The 22,169-nt window shown below is 38.9% G+C and overlaps 1 protein-coding gene across 1 annotated transcript in view; it reads left to right on the forward strand.

The window, feature by feature from the left end:
• TBX19 (T-box transcription factor 19) overlaps positions 1–22,169 on the forward strand; it is a 48,084-nt gene that overhangs the window by 3,354 nt on the left and 22,561 nt on the right. Inside the window, exons 2-3 of the mRNA XM_043963964.1 lie at positions 18,941–19,205; positions 21,004–21,138. Of these exons, the coding sequence (XP_043819899.1) occupies positions 18,941–19,205; positions 21,004–21,138 (400 nt within the window). The remainder of the gene's footprint in view (positions 1–18,940; positions 19,206–21,003; positions 21,139–22,169) is intronic.

Below are 22,169 nucleotides of genomic sequence, written 5' to 3' on the forward strand. Positions count from 1 at the left end.
TTGAACTTAGGGTCTTCCTGACTCCTGATTGGTGGGGTGGGGGAAGTCAACTTCAGGCATCTAAGGTGATTCATTGGATAGAGTTCTGGATCTGAAGTCAGATATACCTGAGTTCAAATCTGACCTCAGACACTAAGCAACTGTGTAACCCTGGGAAAGTCACTCTGCCTCAGTTTCCTCATGGGTAAAAAAGAGATGATAAGAGGACCTACCTTGCAGGGTTGTTGTGAGGATCAAATGAGCTGATATTTGTAAAATGCTTTGAGAGCCTTAAAGTGCTATATAAATGCTAGTTATTATTGTTGTTATTTTTTCCTTACAGTAGATGATTTTATTGAATCATTAATGGTCATAGTTTGATTCCAGAGTGAAAAAATATATAAGGGTCACCTTGACTCAGAAACTGAAAGAGTTGAACTTTGCTGCTCCTGGGATATCCATTTCTTTTTTTTTTTTTTTTTTTTTTTTTTTAGTGAGGCAATTGGGGTTAAGTGACTTGCTCAGGGTCACACAGCTAGCAAGTGTCAAGTGTCTGAGGCCGGATTTGAACTCAGGGAGTCCTGAATCCAGGGCCAGTGCTCTATCCACTGCGCCACCTAGCTGCCCTGGGATATCCATTTCTAATTTCAGCTTTGAGGTCCTTGGCAATTTACTTTACTCCTCTATGTCCATTTTCTCACTTCCTGAAATGGGATAAGTCCCATTTTATAGTACAATATGTAAAAAATGGAAGAGGGATAGGGACTGGATCTGGGATTTACTTAGTTAAGGTAATTCCCAGGTGGGCAAACTCAATCTTCCCATGCAGGCTGGCACCTTTTCTAAATTTATAGCCTTGGAGAGATGCTTAGAATACTGGGAAGTTAAATGACTAGCCCACGGTATATTTCAGAAGCTGGATTTGAACCCAGGTCTTCCTGGCTTGGAGTCAGGTGCTTTAACCACAATGCTGATTCTCTTTTCTATGAACTAAACAAAACAATTATAAAGCACTTGGCAAATGAAAGAAAGAAGCAGCTCAGTGGAGAGGGAGGAGCACTGGTTTGGGAGATGGAGGAGCTGGGCGAGAGTCTTGGTTCTATCTTGTGGCTCTAGGCAAGTCCCTCACTTTAACAAGCACCATTTTTCTTACCTGTAAAATGGATGAAGTCATATTTGTACTCCCTCCCTCCTTCCTTCCTGATGTTGCTGAGAGGAAGGGGCTTGTCAGCCTTGAAGTATTGTGTAAATAGGAATCAAACGGTTGCAGGTGTTTTCTTACATGTATGTTTTAGGATGGTTCTTCCAAATTCCAGATGAAAAGTCCTTCAAGCAAGTGAGAAAGGAAAACAAATAGAATGGAAATGAATGGAATTGATTCTGGTTAAGGGAAGGCATATCCTTTGAAATACCTGATTTCTCAGCATAAAGGTACATAAGGGGGCTCAAGTGGACCAGCAAAAGGGTTGAAAAATATTTTAAGATCTAAATTAGCTACTTTATTTTTAAAATTTAATTTTAACCTTCATTTTTTTTAGAAAATTTTGAGTTCTAAATAGCCTCCCACCCCTCCCTCACCCATTGAAAAAGATGCAATATGAAAAAAATAATACATATAAAGTCATGAAAAACATATTTCCATATTAGCCACGCTGCAGAAACAAGAAAATAAAGGCAATGAAAAAAGTTGTCTTCAATCTGCACTCAGAGTTCATGAGTTATCTCTGGGGGTGGATCGCATTTTTCATCATGGGTCCTTTGGAATTGTCTTGGATCATTGTTTCAATCATAGTTGTTGTTTAGTCATGTCCGACTCTCTGTGACCCCATTTGGGGTTTTTGTGGTGAAGATAGGGCAGTGGTTTGCCATATCCTTCTCCAGATCATTTTTTACAGGTGAGGAAACTGAGGCAAACCAGGTTAAATGAGTTGCCCAGGGTCACACAGCTAGTTAAGTGTCTAAGGCCAGATTTGAACTCAGGAAGGAAGATGAATCTTCCTGACTCCCGACCTAGTACTCTATTTATCGCACCACCTGGCAGCTCAATCATTTCACAGTTGATCGTTGTCACAATATTGCTCTTACTCAACATTAGACATTTTATAATAGGACTCCACCATTACATGGGCTGCCCAAGGCAAAACTGTTAAATGAATTCAATATAATTCAACAAACATTTATTAAACTCTTATTATGTGAGGGGGAGCTGTGACATAGTAGAGAACAAGTCTCCCGTTAATCATGGAAATATTGAAAAAATAATATTGTGGCTTTTCCTTTAAGTGTGGTGCAGTTTGCTTATTTCTAGAGAAAATTTGCAAATACAACTGGAAGAATAGAAAGCATACTAATAAATATTTATATAGCTCTTTAAGGTTTGCAAAGCACTTTACAAATATTATCTCATTTGATCTTCACTATAATGCTGTGAGTTAGATGCTACTGTTATCATTTCCATTTTACAGATGAGGATACAGAAGTAGACAGACTAAATGATTTTCTTAAGTCATAGATAGTAAATGTCTAAGGGTGGATTTGAGCTTAAGGCTTCCCAATTCCAGCTCAGCACTCTCTCTACTTTTTACCACCTAGTGATCTTAAGTTGTTACTTAATTTAAGGTTATGCAGAGTTAGAAATAAAGCTGATTACCACCCAAATCTTTTTTTAAGTCCAAAGTCCAGTGCTCTTCACTATCAATATTCTTTTGTAAAAAATTCAATTTTATTTAATTTTCTGTTTAAAATTCTTTCCCTCCTCTTACTTCCACTTATTGAGAAGGCAAGAAAAACGAAAGATTACAAATGCATATGTACATATGAAACAAATTTCTTCACTAGTTTTGTTTAAAAAGAAAGCAAAAAATAAGAAATAGAATATACACTTCAATCTGCATTCTGAATCCATCAGCTCTCTTTCTGGGGGTGGGAGAGTATATTTCATCATGAGACTTTCAGAATTGTCATTGATCATTGTGTTAATCAGAGTTACTAATTCTTTCAAAGTTGTTTATCTTACAGTATTGCCATTATATTATTTTAAATTATTTTTTATTTAAATTATTTAATATTTTGTGATGATTAGTTTTAAATTATTATAAATTATTCTCCTAGTTCTGCTAATTTCACTTTGCCTCGGTTAATACATGTTTTCCTGGGGTTTTCTAAAACTATCCCTTTTATCATTTCTTAGAGAACGATAGTATTCTACCACATTCATGTGCCATAACTTGTTCAGCCAATTCTCCAATTGGTGGGTATCTCCTCAGTTCCCAAATCTTTGCTATCACATGCTATGCTAGTTGTGTGATACTATGCAATTTGCTTAATTTTCTCCACCTCAGTTTCCTCAACTGTAAGATGGAGACAATGATAGCACCTATCTTGAAGGGTTCTTGTGAGGATCAAATGAGAATATTTATAAAAAGCATTTAGCACAGTGCCTGACACAGAGTAGGCACCATAGAAATGCTTATTCTATGTTTCCCTTCCCTTCCTGGAGGTACTGAGAGTTTAAGTGACTTGCCCAGAGTCACACAGCCAGTTGGAGACTTGTCTTGAACCTAGGTCTTGACACCAAGGCCTCCTTTCTATAGTCTCCTAGCTTCCCCTCACATACTACGTACTTTATAAATGCTTCTTAAATGAAATTGAACCTTCTTCATAGCAATGAATATAAACATGCTATAAATATGTCTGTACATACGGACCCTTTCCATCTTTCTTTGATCTTTTGAGTTGTAGACTTAGTAGTGGTATTGTTGGGTCCAATGGCATTTAAAGTCTAAGAGCTGTTGGGGCATAGTTCTAAATTGTTCATAGGTCTATCATCCATGCATTAGTGTATCTAATTCTTGCATCCTGCCCAGAATTTGTCATTTTCATTTTTGTGTAATCTTAGCTAATCTGATGGATGTGAGGTGGTACCTCAGAATTGTTTTAGTTTGTATTTCTCTAATCATTAGTGATTTAATGCATTTTTTCATATAGCTTTGATTGTTTTGATTTCTTACTTTGAAAACTGTCTATTCATATCCTTTGATCATTTAGAAATTAGGGAATAGCTCTTAGTCATAAATTTGACTCAGTTCTCTATATTTTATTTGTTTTTTAAAAATTATTTATTTATATTAATTTTTCTCAATTACATGTAAAGATATTTTTTGAGTTCCAAATTTTTCTCCCACCCTCTCTTTCCTCCCTGCTTTCGAAGCCAGTGAGCAATTTGATAAAGGTTATGCATTATAATAATGTTAAACATATTTTCACATTAATCAGAACAAAAGGAAAGAAAAAATGCAAGAAAATATAAACAAGAACAATAACAAAAAAGCAACAACAAAAGTGAAAATAGTATGCTTTGGTCTGCATTCAGACTCCATAGTTCTTTTTCTGAATGTGGAGAGCATTTTCTACCATAAGTCTTCTGGCACTGGCTTGGATCATTGTGTTGCTGGGAAGAGCCAAATCCATCACAGCTGATCATCACAAAATGTTGTTGATACTGTGTACAATGTTCTCTTGGTTCTGCACATTTCACTCAGCATCAATTCATGTAAGTTTTTCCAGGTTTTTCTGAAATCTATCTGCTTATAATTTCTTATGGCACAATAGTATTCCATTACAATCACATACCACAACTTGTTCAGTCATTCCCCAATCAATGGGCATCCCCTCTATTTTCAATTCTTTGCTACCACAAAAAAACCAGCTATAGATATTTTTGTACATGTAGGTCCTTTTCCCTTTTTTATGATGTCTTTGGGATACAGACCTACTAGTGGTATTGCTGGGTTAAAGGGTATGCACAGTTTTAAAACCTTTTAGGCATGGTTCCAAATTGTTCTCCAGAATAGTTGGACCAATTCACAACTCCACCAACAGTGCATTAGTGTTCCAATTTTACCACATCTTCTCCAACATTTATCATTCCCCTTTTTGTCATATTAGCCAATTGGATAGGGGTAAGGTGGTACCTCAGAGTAGTTTTAATTTACATTTCTCCAATCAGTAGTGACAGAAAACATTTTTTTTCATATGACTGTAGATAGTTTTAATTTCATCTTCTGAAAACTGCCTATTCATATCCTTTGACCGTTTCTCAAATGCAGATCTATATATTTTAGAAATGAGACATTTATCAGAAAAACTTGTTGCAAAGATATTTCCTCTTGTTTTCTGCTTTTCTTCTATTTTTAGCTGCATTGGTTTTATTTGCACAAAAACTTTTAAATTTTATGTAATCAAAATTATCCATCTTGTCTACTGTTAACCTCTCTATTGTCTGGTCATAAACTTTTTCCCTATCCAGAGATCTGATATGTAATTTCTCCCAGATTTCACTAGTCACTCTTTATGTCTAAATAATATAACCATTTTGAGCTTATCTTGGTATGTGGTGTGAAGTGCTGATCTAGAAATGGTTTTTACTTTTCAGTTTTCCCAATAGCTTGTAGCTATTTTTTCTTTTTTCATAGAAATATTTTATTATTTTCCAGTTACATTTAGAGATAGTTTTAAATATTTTAAAATAAGATTTCTAGTTTCAAATTTTTCTCCTTCCCTTCCCTCCCTCCCCCTCCCCAAGACAGCAATTAATCTGATATAGGTTATATATGTACAATCACATTAAACATATTTCTGCATTAGTCATGTTATAAGAGAAGAATCAGAGCAAGAAGGAAAAACCTCAAAAAGAAAAACAACAACAACAAAAACAATAGAAATAGTATGGTTCAATCTGCATCCAGATTCTACAATTCTTTTTTTTTTCTGGATTTGGAGAACATTTTCCATCATGAGTCCTTTGGAACTATCTTGGACCATTGTATTGCTGAGAAGAATCAAGTCTACCACAGTTGATCAACACATAATGTTGTTGATACTGTGTACGATGTTCTCCTGGTTCTGGCTTGTAGCTATTTTTAAATCATTTTCTTCTGTGTTTGTTTCTTGAGCTTCTCTGTTACTACCATAGTAGCTCTTTGTGGACAGGTTCTTCTGTTCATTCATTCTTCCAGCCTACTTCTTGACTTTGGACTTTATGTTTTCTGGGGCTCTGCTCATTTCTCGTGTGAGTCTGAGGATGTCTGACCTAAGCTTCTGCTGCTTTCATAGCTCAGTCCGGGGGTCTGCAAGTTTTCAATGCTTCCAAAGTGGTGTAATTCAGGGAGAGATCTGTTCTGCCCTCATGATCTGAGCTCTGAAAATTCCCGAGTCAGATTTGGATCTATTGCCTTGTGGGTAATTGAGTTTCAGTACACTGTTGCTGGACTCAGTCAACCCACTTGGAGGTTCTACAGGCTCATAGTGATTGAATTGCTGGCTCCCCTTTGGTCTTTATCTTCTGCCCTGGTTTTTCCATTGCAGGCTTATATGTTGAGCTAAAGGTTAGAATTGATTTACTGCTCTTCTCCTTTACTCAGAGTCACCCAGCTAAGTTTCTGGAATTTGTTCTGTGCTCAGCAAGGGCTCTGTGTTTGGTCATGACTATGCCCTGGATCTATGATCCAGAACTAGGTAATGAGTGACAGTGCTACAAAATGGCACTGGTTTTGTCCCCAGGACTAGTTCAGAAATCACCTGGGATGTCTTTCTGCCTCAGTGCTTCCTTCTCTGGTGGCTTATCTTGGTTCCCTTTCATCCCTGGGTGCTGGGATGCTCCTGTCCTGTCCCCTCTACCACTGCTTTAAACTCCTGGCCAGCCTCCACCCCAGTGTTTGCAGACACCTCTGTCTTCCTAAGCTTCCTTGGGCTGGAGGAATTATTCACTGTGACTTTTTCTTGGCTTTTCCAATCAGAATTCTGCCTGGCAGAATGTAGAGAAGGTGTGCTGGGAGAGGTGGGCAAAAAATATTTCCTCTTACTCTGTAATCTTGACTCCACCTCTTCATCAATATTCTGCCTTCCTGTGCTATGAACAATCTTCACTATTATATGTAGATAGTCTGAAATGACCCTATCACCAATGGGGAAAAAAGAGAGTTTTTGGAGATGTTAATTTCAAACACTTGACTCTGTTATCATTTGTTAATATTGCCATATTCCCTGATCTTCCTTTGTTGTAACCTCAGGGAAGCTTTACTGCCCATCATGTGCCTGCCAGTAAAGAGAGTGTCAAGGGTTGTGGCAGCTTCCCAACCATGCTTGTGCCATAAGCGTAGGCCAGGCATCATCCTCTTCAAGGTACAAAGCTCAGGATTTTAGTACTTGAATCAGATGTTAGCCAGGGTATTGAGATGAATTCTCACAAATGATGCCGGGGAGGGTGAAGTTCAATAACCTCAAACATTTTAGGAGCTCTGTTTCATACCAAGACTGGGAGTTGGTCTCCTATAGGCACCAGGCCAGCACATAAAAGCTTGCAACCATCACAAATTTTAAAACCTGGCATTCCTTAGAGTAGCTAGAGAGCTGAGGCTCTGTGTGTAAGCTAGGATAGAAGTAGCTCATTATCTGACATCTGGAGACAGGCAGAATACAATATGCTTTATTGAATAGAAGGTAATAGAGTGTTGTAAAAATATAGCACATACAAGGAAATATGAGGAGGACGTATAAAGTGACCAAACTACAATCAGAAAAAAGGACTTATATAGGCATATGACAATTCTATATAGGCACATACTTGAATAAATATATACATATATATGAATATGTGTGTATATATGTAACCCTTGGGACTCGAAGTATGGGACCTTTCTCACTGGTTACTTCACTGATTACTCAGTGCTTGGTGCCTGAGTCAGGGATAGAGTTGGTGAGAGCTTGAAAGAAGAAAGATATTAGTCTTCTGACTTCCAGCTTTGAGAGAGAAGTCATGCAGTTCTAGACTCTCTTCAGGTCCCTTGGGAGAAGGACTCTGGGAAGAAACTGATATGATGGAGGTGATGGCTCTTCTACTATTGTGTACCAGGCACTGTGCTAAGTACAGGGAATACAAAGAAAGGCAAAAAATAGTCCTTGCCCTCAAGAAACTTACAATCTAATGAGGGAGACAACAGGTAAATAACTATGTACAGATAAGATATATGCAGGATAACTTTAACTCTAGAAGGGAACATATAACAGAAACCTTTTTGTTTGTTAACTTATTTGGTTTTATCCTGTTAAAGGTAAGGATTTTATGTAATAATTTCTATGCAATCCTTAATTCCTTAATACTTAATTATGTAACACTTAATTCCTTCTTTTGTATGGTTATTTGATTATTTGTTAACATTGATGGCTATTACATTTCTAAAAGAAACTTTCAAAAAGTAGCTCATTGTAGACTTGTGCCATGTTAGTTCTTTGGCCATAAAACATACTAGTGCCCAGAGATAATTCGAATAAAGGATTTTATTCCTGATTTATTTTAGCTTTGTGTGAATCAGAAACAATGAGGTTTGCTCTATTTTCCTTGTGCTCCTGGGAGCCCCTGGATTTTGTGAAAAGTTAATGCTGACAGTGAGCCCACCAAGGAGGAAAATGCCTTTGATTTGATTTTGAAAAGATTGGCTTAGGCTATGTTTTCCTATCCTTGCCCTTCCACCCTTCTGCTGCGACTGGATCGATGGGATTGATGTGAGGCAGGTAGGCTTTTTGGTATGTCTGGTCTTGGGACAGATTTTGGGTGAAATCTCTGTTTCTCACAGGCTATCTTTCTCTGGCGTTAATTTGACATCCTGTCTGAGAAGAAAAAACACGTAGAAGTGAGCAAGTTTTGTTATGTGAAGTTACTTGATCTTTCCTCTTCTCATTTAATTAGGGTAGTTTGGAGCCCAGAGATGCTGTTATCCCTAGCTGCTTTCAATTTGCTGTATTTCATCTTGGTCCATTCATTCAGTCTTTACTTTGCAACTACAAAAGTGTTCAGCAGTACCATATAAGGGATTAGGGGGAGTTCTTGGGGAAAAATGTCCCTTGGATGGGGTAAGGGAGTCTTTGCCCAGGGTGCCAAATTTTGAGGGTGCTAACAGCACTTGAAATCCTTCATCGACAGAGAAATAGGAGAGTTTAGCACCTAATTATCACAAAGAATTACTTAAAACAGGAAGATATTAAATGATCTGTTTCCTTTTCCAGTGGCTTCCAACCTGGCCTGATCTGAATTTGCTTCCCCCAAGAGTCCCTCATAAAGCATCATTCATGTTGTCTCAGTTTAAACATTTGATTTGTAGCACATTTTATATTACTTGTTTGAGTGCAATTTGTGTTACCCTGGTCACAAAAATTGCATGTTAAAGTCTCTGGGATGCAGTGGGGTATAGTGGTAAAGTTGACTCTGGATTCAAAGGATCTGAGTTCAAATCCCATCTCTATTACTATGTGACCTTGGGCAAGTAATTTAACCTCCTTGGGTCTCAGTTTCTTCAGTTATAAAATGAGAGGGTCGAATTAGATGAGATCTGAACTCCTCTCACTCTTAGGGTTATAGCTCTGTTTCATGCCACAATCATATAATTACAAATCAAGTTAACAAACATTTATTAAGTGCTTATTACAAGAGAAGTCATTTCAGAAGTAATTTTTTTCCAAGTAATTTTCTGTTTAGTTGGAGAGAGGTGTTATACACACTCCTATCTTCTATCCTTCCAGCTTCACTTATACAATTTTTTTTTGAGGCAGTTGGGGTTAAGTGACTTTCCCAGGGTCACACAGCTAGCAAGTATCTGAGGCCAGATTTGAACTCAGGTACTCTCGACTCCAAAGACTCTATCCACTGGACCATCCAGCTTCTCCCATATCATTCTTTTTTTTTTTTTTTTTTTAGTGAGGCAATTGGGGTTAAGTGACTTGCCCAGGGTCACACAGCTAGTAAGTGTTAAGTGTCTGAGGCCGGATTTGAACTCAGGTACTCCTGACTACAGGGCCAGTGCTCTATCCACTGCACCACCTAGCTGCCCCCCATATCATTCTTAATCACCCTACAAGATGATATTCAAATGATAGCTTCTCTGTGAAGCCTTTTTTGAATCTCCTAATCAGAAATTATCTTTCCCTCCTTTGAACTTGTTAAAGGCTAGTGTTAGGGAAGCCCAGACAAGGGCTGGTTTAGGTCCAAGGTTATGATCTCTCAAATACCATTTGGTGATATTTGCAATAAGTTTGTTAACTTTATCTTTAGAAATGCAAAGCCTTAGTTTAAGAATGTAATATTAGGAGGCAGCTAGGTGGCGCAGTGGATAAAGCACCAGCCCTGGATTCAGGGGGACCTGAACTCAAATCTGGCCTCAGACATTTGACACTTACTACCTGTGTGACCCTGGGCAAGTCACTTAACCCTCATTGCAAAAAAAAAAAAAAAAAAAAGAATGTAATATTGGAAGCATGTTATTTCAAGGGTCCAGCACAGATGGAAGCAATGGGGTCCTAGGTACTTGGCATTCATCAGACATAAATAGAAAAAAGATAACTGCCAGAAGACCCCAGGAATGCTGAACTGGGGGAGATCAGGCCAGGATGCTCAGAGGCTGGATGGAATTGCTAATGTTCAGGTTCAGTAGGACAACATGCTCTCCAACCTCGTTCCCTCCCAATGTACCTTGTTCTGTGTTTGGGAAGGGTTATGCAATCACAGTTTTTACTGACCAAAGCAGAGTTATAACAGGATGGAAGTGACATGGAGGAGAGGTAAAGGAGGAGCAACCCTGGAATGAATCAACAGAATTGGCATAGTAGATAGAGTGCTGTACTTGGAGTCACGAAGACCCGAGTTCAGATTTTGAAGCAGACATTTATTAGCTGTGTAACCCTGGGAAAGTCTCTTAACATCTTAACCTCAGCCTCAGTTTTCTCATCTGTACAATGGAGAATTATGTGGTATATATCTCATAGGAGTTCTATGAGGAACAAACAAGATAATATATGTGACTCTATCAGCTATTATTATTGATGATGATTGTGAGGTTCTGTGTCTAAAGGGAAAGTTAGATTTAACTTTTATGCTTATGCATAAGGTTTTCAGTCAGATGTATGCAGATTTAATAAAGTATTAGGCAATTCCAGTTTTCTTCTGAATTAATTTCTGATCCTGCCACATGGACCATGAAGCAATCAGAACTACTGTCGCAGCATGCACCTTACTTACCACTCTTTCACAATCTACTGTAGGGGGCTGCTAGGTGGCACAGTGGATAAAGCACCGGCCCTGGATTCAGGAGACCTGAGTTCAAATCTGGCCTCTGACACTTGCTAGCTGTGTGACCCTGGGCAAGTCACTTAACCCCCATTGCCCCACCAAAAAACAAAACAAAACAAAAATGTACTGTAGCTAGGTGGTGCAGTGGGTAGAGCCCTAGACCTAAAGTCAAGATAACCTGAATTCAAATCCACCCTCAGATACTTACTAGATGTGTGACCCTAAGGAGGTCACTTAATCTCTGTTTACCTCAGTTTCCTTAACTGTGAAATAGGGATAATAATAGCACTTAATCCCAAGGATTTCTTTAAGGGTAAAATAAGATAATATTTGTAAAGCACTTTGTAAATCTTAAAGTGTTGTATCAGTTACTCAATAAATATTTAAGCACCTACTATGTGCTAGGCACGGTGCTAAGCACTGGGGATATAGAAAGAGTCAAAAGACAGTCTTCTGACCTCTAGGAGTTCACAGTCTATGGGGGAGATAACAAGCAAACAAATGTGTACAAATGAGCTATAAAAAGGCTAAACAGAAAATCATTAAGGGAGAGAAAGCATGAGAATTAAAAGAGGTTTGGGAAAAGCTCCCTATAGAAGATGAGAATTTAGCTAGGACTTAAAGGAAGCCAGGGAATCCAGGAGGCAGAGAAGAGGAGGGAGAGTATTTCAAGCATAGAGGACAGCCAGTGAAAGTGCCCAGAAGCAAGAGACAGAATGTCTTGTTCATGGAACAATTATATGAATACTAGTTGTTATGATTAATGCTATCCTTTATATTAGTCATGAATGTGGTTTTAATTTTTGTAGCATTTCACAATTTAAAGGTTTTTAAAAACATGTATTTATTACATGGAAGACTATAAATTGCAAAGATGGTGCTAGACTTCTTTGGTAAGGGAAATTCCTCACTGGGGGCTCCCTACATTCATGAACTCACAGGTCTAGTAAGAAACACATACACAGACATGTATATACATATACACACAAACTTATGTATACGTGTGTTTATATATGTATATGTGTGTCTCTATATACATATATATCTATATCTATATGTCTGTTGGTGGTGTTGAGTCATTTCAGTCATGTCTGATTCTCTGTGACCCCATATGGGGTTTTCTTGGCAAAGATACTGGAGTGATTTGACATTTACTTCTCCAGTTCATTTAACAGGTGATGAAACTGAGGCAAACAGGGTTAAGGGACTTGCTCAGGGTCACACAGCTAGTAAGTATCAAGTGTCTGAGGCCAGGTTTGAACTCAGGTCCTCCTGAATCCAGGACTGGTGCTTTATCCACTGCACCACCTAGCTGCCCCCGAAGCAAATTAAAAAAAAAACAACAAACTTTGATTTTCTTTTTTTCCCCCTGTTTTATTTCATAACATGACTCATATGGAAATATGTCTTGCATGACAGCACCATGTATTACCTTTATCAAATTGCTTGTCTTCTCAATGAGGGGGTAGGGAGGAGGGAAGAGGAGGGACAGAATTTGGAACTCAAAATTTTAAAAAAGAATGCAAAATTTATATTTATTTGTTATTGTAAAATCTTTTATGTAATCGGGGAAAGTGAACTATTAACACTGAAAAATTTTAAAATGAAAAAAGAATATAAATGTATATGCACATGTATGTATACATATGTATGATGTATGTATGTGTATATATGTGTGTGTGTGTATATATATATATGAATCATATAGTTTAGACTCCTATCCAAAGTAAGGATCCCTTTTATAATATTCCTGAAAAATGATCAGTTAATCTATACCTGATGAGGGGCTCACTACTTCCAGAGGTAACCCATTTCATTGTTGGACAGCTCCAATTATAAGAAAATTCCTTTTTATATTGAACAAAAATATCTCTTCATTTTCTATCCAGTGGTCCTAATTCTGTCCTTTAGAAGAATGGTGTCAAATTCAAATAGAAATGGATCCCTTGTGGGCTGCATATTGACTTAGAAAATCACAACATCACCTATGTTGTATTTTTATTTATTTTGCTAAACATTTCACAATTCCATTTTAATCTAGTTTTAGCCACATTCAGGAGTGGCCTACTGGCCATGAATTTGACACTTCTGCTCTAGAGATAAATAAAGTCAAAACCATCTTTCACCTGATAATCATTTAAATACTTTGTGATTACCTTCCTCCTTAGTCATCAACCCTCCCCCCTCCCCCCAAAGGATAATTAGTTGTGAGGATGTTGAAGGAGGTATCTGAAGGAAGAATAAATTTAAAAGGTATGGGAAAAAATCCTATGAATTCAGGCTACCAAGTCCATTTCATCAACTACTGACTTATTTGCCTGTTTTCATATATATATATATATATATATATATATATATATATATATATATTTCTATTTCTATTTCTATTTCTTATGAGAATATTCTATAAATGCATATAGGGCTTCTTTGCTAAGGGTATATTACTAGGGATCAGGCTTATTTTTGAAAATGGTATTTTACAGTAGACCACATCTTTTTTTTTTTTTTTGGGGTGAGGCAATTGGGGTTAAGTGACTTGCTTAAGGTCACAGAGCTAGTAAGTGTTAAGTGTCTGAGGTTGGATTTGAACTCAGGTCCTCCTGACTCCAGGGCCAGTGCTCTATCCACTGCACCCCCTAGCTACCCCATGTAGACCACATCTTTACCATTACACAATTGATTGAAAGATTTGGAGAATGCAAGATCCCAGTGTACTTGTTGTTTGTTGAGTATTTTAAAAAAAAGTATTTGATTTGGTAGAGCAAAATGCAGCCTAAAAGACTCTCTTCCAGAAAAGTATCTCCCTTGTATCCATTAACATTATTCAAAATCCCTTGAAGGATGTTGTAACAGTGATAACTCTGTTTAACTCTGGAGGGAATAGCTTGAGGTTGATATGCCTTTCTTGGGTCTCTTCCAAGTATAGCATGGATGATGTTGACCATTCTGCCTATGCCTGAGGTCAGTCCTGCTCATGTGAGTCCATCCATGTTGATTCATTTGTCTCTTCACAGAGACAAGCTTTTTTTTTTTAACTTTTTTTTTTTGGTGGTGCAATGAGGGTTAAGTGACTTGCCCAAGGTCACACAGCTAGTAAGTGTCAAGTGTCTGAGGCCGGATTTGAATTCAGATCCCCCCTGAGACAAGCTTTTAAATGCAAAATTGTTTTTACAACCATAATGGGAAGTGGGAATAGGAGAGGAAACTTTCAGGTTCTTATGTTAAACCTTCCCTGTAGGTTACTAATGTTGGACTTCCTTTCAAGTTTAACATGGATCTCAGGCTTCCAGATGAAAGCCTTCTCAGGGGATTCTCCTCTTCCTCCATTAGACAGGCATGTAATGACCCTAATGGCTCAGGCTGTTCCTCTCCATTTCCATGATATCATGACATAGATCAATTCTTACTTGGCTCAATTTGGGCCACTATATAATTACTAGGGGGCATTATAACAATTTAGAAAATTGTGGCAAGAACATGAAGTCATCAGCTCTAACAAGTCTTTAACTTCAAAGAAATGTAACCCACCATTGTATCGAGGCTCCTTTTTCTTTTCTTTTTCTTTTTTTTTTTTAGTGAGGCAATTGGGGTTAAGTGACTTGCCCAGGGTCACACAGCTAGTAAGTGTTAAGTGTCTGAGGCCAGATTTGAACTCAGGTACTCCTGACTCCAGGGCTGGTGCTCTATCTACTGCGCCACCTAGCTGCCCCTCAGAGGCTCCTTTTTGACACAAAAGACCTGAGTACACTTTGGGGACCTCTCACTTCTGGAGGAAGTTCAGGTGGAACATGAGAATGCCAGTGTTTGACACTTGCCCAAGTGTAGCTGCTATCTCCCCTTACAAACACTCAGGGTCAGAGGACTCCAAGATCTTGTTTACATTTAAGTCTGAAAAATAAAGACGTGAATCCTCCCCATCAGATTATTTTTGCATCCAGACATGTATATACTTTGTAACTTACTGAACTACTGTAGGTGAAACTTTAACAAGGGGAGAGGATGGAGATTGCTCCTTCACATCAGTCCTATCCAAGACTCATTGTCTGTGCCAGGTAGCTTCCTGGCATATGGAAGGTCTCTCCAGGCATTACTGGTGGCATTCCATTCTCTTCTTCTGATAACTCCCCTGTTTGTTCCTTTTCTGTTTCCTCATGCCTGGAACACACTGTCTTCTCATCTTTACCTCTTAGATGCAAGTGAATTATTATTTTTTTTGGGTGGGGCAATGAGGGTTAAGTGACTTGCCCAAGGTCACACAGCTAGTAAGTGTCAAGTGTCTGAGGCCGGATTTGAATTCAGGTCCTCCTGAATCCAGGGCTGGCACTTTATCCACTGTACCACTTAGCTGCCCCCAATGCTAGTGAATTCTAAAATGGATGGGAATTTGGAATATTCAGCCTCTTAGCTCCCTTCCAATCTAACACTCAATGATTCATTCTAAGAGAGAGACCAAAAACTTGACAAAGTCTACCTCAATGAATTTCAGATAGTGAGACAAAGATTGAGAGTCAGCTCTGTGTTGGTTGCCAGTGCCGGTGGGGACTGTTGGTGAGTATGGTCTTATGTAAATTTAAACAGAATGGGCTTCTACAATTTGCATTGCAATTCAGTTCAATGAACACTGAGCATCATCTCTGTTCGAAGAACTTTGCTAGTCACTGAGAGGGAAAGGGAAGCTATTGTTGTTTAGTTGTTTTTCAGTCATGTTCAACTCTTCCTGACCCCTTTTGGCATTTTCTTGGCAGAGATACTGGAGTGGCTTGCCATTTTCTTCTGTAGCTCATTTTACAAATGAAGAAACTGAGACAAACAGGGTTAAGTGACTTGCCCAGGGCCATACAGCTAGTAAGTGTCTGAAGCTGGATTTGACCTCAGAAAGCTGTCTTCCTGACTTCAGGTCCAGAGATCCGTCTACTAAGCAGCATGATGTATTCCATATCCTGAAGAAGATCAGATTCTAGTAAGGGAGATAAGGCCAATTCAACTCCATTCAAGAAACATGCCATGCACTGTGTGTGCAATATGGGTGAGATGATATCAAAATGAGACAGTCCTCTTAGGGGATAAGTACTAAAATCCATAGCTATGCCAGCAGGTCTCCTGCCTTAGTATCTCTTCACCAGATGAAAATCTAGAGGCAGGAGAAGGGATGCTAAATTTGGCATCAAATATCTGGGTCTCAATTTCATCTCCATCAATTACTACCTTGTGCAAGTTACTTTACCTGTTTGGGAATCAGTTTCTTCATCTGTAAAAAATGAGAGCTTTGACCACATGATATCTAAGGTCTGTCCCAACCTAAGATCCAAAGTATATGCCCCCTCTACCCCTATTTTCCATCTTGGTAAGCTTTTGCAGGGCTTGTGACCAAGATTTACTTCATGGCATTTTTTCAGTGACACTTGGCCATATTTCTCCCCTGAAACTCACCAACTTGTCCTTTCGCACTTCCTCAGGATTGATTTAGACCATGTAGTATCTGAGGACTTTAATATTTATCTCTTGGGCACCTTGCTATTGCAAGAGATTCAGAAGGCAACAAAAGAAGTATCTGTAGTTTTTAAAAAGCTCCATTTTTTCTGCATAAATTTCAAACTACTTGTGTATAGCTAAGTATCAGATCTAAATTATTTTATATCTAGGGGCAACTAGGTGGCGCCATAGTGCATAGAACATTGTATCTGGGGTCAGAAAGACATCAAATCTGGTCTCCAACCCTTCCTAGCTGTGTGACCTGGCCAAGTCACTTAACCTCTGTCTGTCTCAGTTTCCTCTTATAAAGTGGAGATAATAATAGCACCTACCTTGCAGGGTTGTTGTGAGGATCAAATGAGATAATAATTGTTAAATGCTAAGCATAGGGGGCAGCTAGGTGGTGCAGTGGCTTAAGCACTGGCCCTGGATTCAGGAAGACCTGAGTTCAAATCCAGCCTCTGACACTTGACACTAGCTGTGTGACCCTGGACAAGCCACTTAACCCTCATTGCCCTGCAAAAAATAATGCTAAGCATAACGCCTGGCACATAGTGAATGCTGTATAAATGGCCACCGGGCAGAAGGTCTGGCCTTAGAGTCACAAAGATTGAGGCCATTTGCATTTGGCTGTGTAACACCAGGCAAGTTACAACTTTTGCTTTCCCATGGCAGCTGTCTAAGGTTCAGACAAATTGCCATTCTGCATTAGTGGAGGGAATTTCCACACTGGACATTTTATGCAATGAAAATAATCACAGGTTGGGTCCGAGAGAGAGAGAGAGAGAGAGAGAGAGAGAGAGAGAGAGAGAGAGAGAGAGAGAGAGAGAGAGAGAGAGAGAGAATTGTTTGCGTGTCATGACTTTATTATTTGTTAGAGCCGAATAGGTAGTTATTTTAAATATTATGTTTCTCTTCTTTCTTACTTTTTTCTGTTTTTTTTTTTGTTACATTGTTATGGTTATTCTGTGAGTCCATCATTCTTGTATTATTTGGGGAAAATACTTCTTTTTCTGGGATTTAAAAAAATTTCACTTGGTGATTATTCATTTAAAAAAATCAAATTCACTTTCTTTGCTATTGTATTTACTACTTTGTCAGTTCATCGCCAATATGCCTTTTATATTTCCTGAATTTAGTTCTTAGTTTATGATGTTACATCTTTGTCTTATTTCCTAAAAGCAAAATAAGTTGTTGGTGTTGGTGATTGTTGAGTTGTGTCTGACTCTCTTGGAGTGATTTGCCATTTCCTTCTCCAGCTCATTTTACAGAGGAAGAAACTAAGGCAAACAAAGTTAAGTGACTTGCCCAGGATCACACAGCTAGTAAGTGTCTGAAGTCAGATTCAAACTCAGTCTTCCTGCTTCCTGGCCTTCACTCTATTTACTGTGCAACCTAGCTGCCCTATAAACAAATAGTACAAATGGCTTATTTTTATATCTTAAAATATAAATGAAAATTTTAATAAATCAGTAAGTAAAATAACAGAAGAAACTTTTTTTTACATTTAAAAAGCAGTTAGCAGTTTAAAAGAAATATATTTTTAGCTTGATTCAATGGTTTAAAAAAATTTGTAGGTGCAGCTAGATGGTGCAGTGGATAGAGCACTGGCCCTGGAGTCAGGAGTACCTGAGTTCAAATCCAGCCTCAGACACTTAACACTTACTAGCTGTGTGACCCTGGGCAAGTCACTTAACCCCAACTGCCTCACAAAAAAAAAATTGTAGACCCTTCCCAAAGACATGATTCCACAGTGTATCATCCTGCTAGAACTCCTGACTCAAGGCATGTGAGAACAACCAAGGCTAATAAATCACAGCTCTGGGTTCTAGTCCTATCTTAGCCCTTAATTTGTTTGTTTGTTTTTTTGCGGGGCAATGGGGGTTAAGTGACTTGCCCAGGGTCACACAGCTAGTAAGTGTCAAGTGTCTGACACACTGGATTTGAACTCAGGTACTCCTGAATCCAGGGCCGGTGCTTTATCCACTGTGCCACCTAGCTGTCCCCCCCCCCCCTTAGCCCTTAATTAGTGGTGTTACTATGAGCAAGTTCCTAACCCCTCCATTTGCCCATCTATAAAACGAGTGGGTTGAATTAGATAGTGCCGTTGAGCACAGCTATCCTAAGTGTGTCCAGAGCCAGATTAAAATGTAATTGGGAAATCTTTAACAAAATACAATAAAACATAGATAATATTCTTTCAATATGGGGTTGCTGGGATCCTTATGTAGGGTTCTGTAGTCCCTATTTCTATTTGATACCACAGGACCAGATTTCCTCCAGGGTCCCATCCAGTTCTAAATGTATGATCTATGAAACCATAAAGTTCCTTCTTTCTCTAATATTTTATGCTTCTCTGTTCTCTTGAAGACGCATGTTTCCTGTCTTGAAGATCAGTGTCATTGGGTTGGATCCCAACGCCATGTACTCTTTCCTGCTTGACTTTACCCCAACTGACAGTCACCGGTGGAAGTACGTCAATGGTGAATGGGTGCCAGCCGGCAAACCAGAAGCCTCCAACCACAGTTGCGTCTATATCCACCCAGACTCTCCCAACTTTGGGGCCCACTGGATGAAAGCCCCCATCTCCTTCAGCAAAGTAAAGCTTACCAACAAACTCAATGGAGGTGGGCAGGTAGGACTGGGCTGCGAGCCTCAAGCCCTGAAAGAGTCACCAATCAAGAAATATCAAGGGTGCATTTAGGCAATTAGAGGGACCCTCACAGGGCTCTTATTCCACAGAAGCCAATTATTCCCTGGAGTCCAAATGTAAACAGGAATAAACAGCTCTTAATTGGTGCTTTCAGATTTTAATGGACTTCCAGATGTTAAGAGAGAGTGAGAGAGAGGGGGGTAGTGCAGTAGTTTACTTAATCATGGGGGCCTTTTCATAGTTTTGTCTTGTGTACTAAGGCTTTTATATAGGACTTCAGATGAGGGGGAAAACATTGTTTGTGAGTATTAGAGTTTTGTTATTCCCCTTGTTTTTTTGTATAAGTGGCATGTTGGCAATAGGTAAGTACCTTAATAAAAAGCCGCCCCTGAATGAAATAATTACAGCCTCCACTTTGGATAATTATCAATAGAATATTCAATCAGCTTTGGTTTTCAGAAGAAGAAAAAGAAAAAAAAAACCCTAAACAAAACATCCCTAAATCAGGAATGTTCTCTTTAAGGCTATCAAAGTGCTAGAAACAGATTTGTGTGTGTCTGTGTTTGAAAAGTGACTGAACAACTTCAGGGACATGAAGCTCCATTGAGGTTGTCTAATCACTTTTCAAAATGGGGGTCATATTGTCTATTGAGGATAAAGAGTCCTAACCAGAGATTATAGTAGCTGGAGCAAAGATACAATAAAACATACTGGGGACAAGTATGTTTGGTGGCAGTAGAAAGACTTTAGGCCATGGTGTGTAAGGCAGTGGGTGGTATGTGTGTGCACTCAGACATACATGTACTTGTGTATATGTGGGTATGGGGGAGACACAGAGTCACAGGGAGTAGGATACCTACCCTATGGACAGAGACCCTGAGATACTTTGAGGCCACTGTTGGAAAGGTTGACTGGAAGCAGGGTATGGTTGTTATGTCAGGAAGAGAAGTAGGCTACCATATGGTAGCTACCTATAGTAATGGATCATTCTTATTTACCAGATGCTAAACCTAGTTGTTTCTACCAGCTAAAGGAGCACAAGTTCTATCAGGACCTTCTAAATTTTGGCACCCTGGGGCATAGTTCTAGTTGCCCTGTCCTAGTTATGGCTCTTCAAGGAAGCCTTTTCAGGAGGAAAGCCATCCTAGCTGTTAGTATTCTCTCTCTCCGTGTCTCTGTGTCTCTGTCTCTTTCTCTCATTTTAATTGCATCTCTTATTCCCTCTCACCCTCAATAGAAAGTAAGCTCTCACCTACAGGTTAAAGACTACTATTTTTTTTGTCTACTTTGCCCCATGATTTAGATCGGTGCTTACCTCATATGGAAATGTTTTACATGACTGCACATATACAACTTATATCACATTGCTTACCATCTCAGGGATGGAGGGAGAGAGGGATAGAATTTGGAACCAAAAGGATGTTAATAATTGCTTTTATATGTAATTGGGGAAGAATTAAATATTATTTTAAAAAATTAAAAGAGATTAATAAATGTTTGTTGAATCCAATTCTATTCAATTCAATCTAGTTCATCTCTTCCCTTCCTCCCCACACATTTTACCAATGTGGGAAATGAGGATCCAGAGGGTTAATTGCCTTGCTAAAGGTCTTGAGCCAATAAGGGGCAGAGGTCAGACAAATCTAGGTCTCCTGATTGCTATTCTAGTATACTGCTTTTCTCCAGCTCCATTACATTTATCTCTTACTCTCTTGTTTATCCTTCTTGGCTCTCTCTCTCTCTCTCTCTCTCTCTCTCTCTCTCTCTCTCTCTCCAACAGATAATGCTGAACTCTCTGCACAAATATGAACCCCAGGTTCATGTCGTTCGAGTTGGCAGTACCCACCGGATGGTGATGAATTGCTCCTTTCCTGAAACTCAGTTCATCGCTGTGACTGCCTATCAGAATGAGGAGGTAGGTGGGGTCAGTCTGGATCCATCTTATTTACAGGTTTTGGAGGAAGTAGCGATGGTCTCTAGTGGTAACACTACGTTATGGGTCAAAGTACCCCTATGTTCACAAAGGCTATGACAACTAAGGGCGAGGCCTTTCCTACCAAGCTGGAAAGTGTTCGAGTAAAGGGTATTGATACATCTTGTGTCTTTCTTGATGACCAGCCTAGTCAAAATGAGAAGTTTATCACCAGAAGATTGGCCATAAGTGATTACTGTCTACTCTCCCGCAATGACTGTCTACGTAAGGCTCGAGATCTGTGTCAGTGCAGGGAGTGCCCACGCCTAGGAGATCATAGGTCCTTGAATCAAAAGAGTAAGCAGGTTTGGAAGATGACAATAACATGTCTAGATTATGCTCCAAAGCTTCTCCTTTTATTAAAGATCTGTTGGTCAAAGTCAAGCTTCATTAGTGATCATATTTGTAAATCATATTGCATAGCAATTTTGTAGCCCCTGAATTTTAGGAGATAAGTACAGAGATGAATAAATGGGGAATCTGGATTGTGGGTGCTTCTTATTCCAGCTCAGTGTCTATTTGATTTCAAGATCGGCCCTTGATTTCTGGGCTTCTTAAGAGAACACACATGCTCCTTTCAAGTCTTCAGTTTCCTAGAGGACATGGGTCTTAACTAAACCCATCCCCAACCTGGGCATCTGCCTAGTCGTAATTAAATTCATACTACATTTGTTAGCGTAGAGGAGGGGTCTGTAATCTTTTTGCATGTGTCCTGTAATCCTTTGGCCTGCAGACTGGTGAAGCCTGCTAATCTCTTCTCGGAATAATGTCTTTAAATGCATAAAATAAAATATTTAGAATTACAAAGGACACCCATTATATTGGAATGCAGGTATAAAGACATTTTAGCAAAACAAATTCATGGACCCCAGATTAAGAACCCCTGGTGTAGAGGCCTGGCCTGTGTTTGTTACCATGCAAGGTTTAAAATCGACATGGTCCCTGTCCTCATTGTTCAGTGTTGTTAAGGGCTA

The sequence above is a fragment of the Dromiciops gliroides genome, chromosome 4, assembly GCF_019393635.1.
Source record: "Dromiciops gliroides isolate mDroGli1 chromosome 4, mDroGli1.pri, whole genome shotgun sequence".
In the NCBI taxonomy this organism is placed as follows: Eukaryota; Metazoa; Chordata; class Mammalia; order Microbiotheria; family Microbiotheriidae; genus Dromiciops; species Dromiciops gliroides.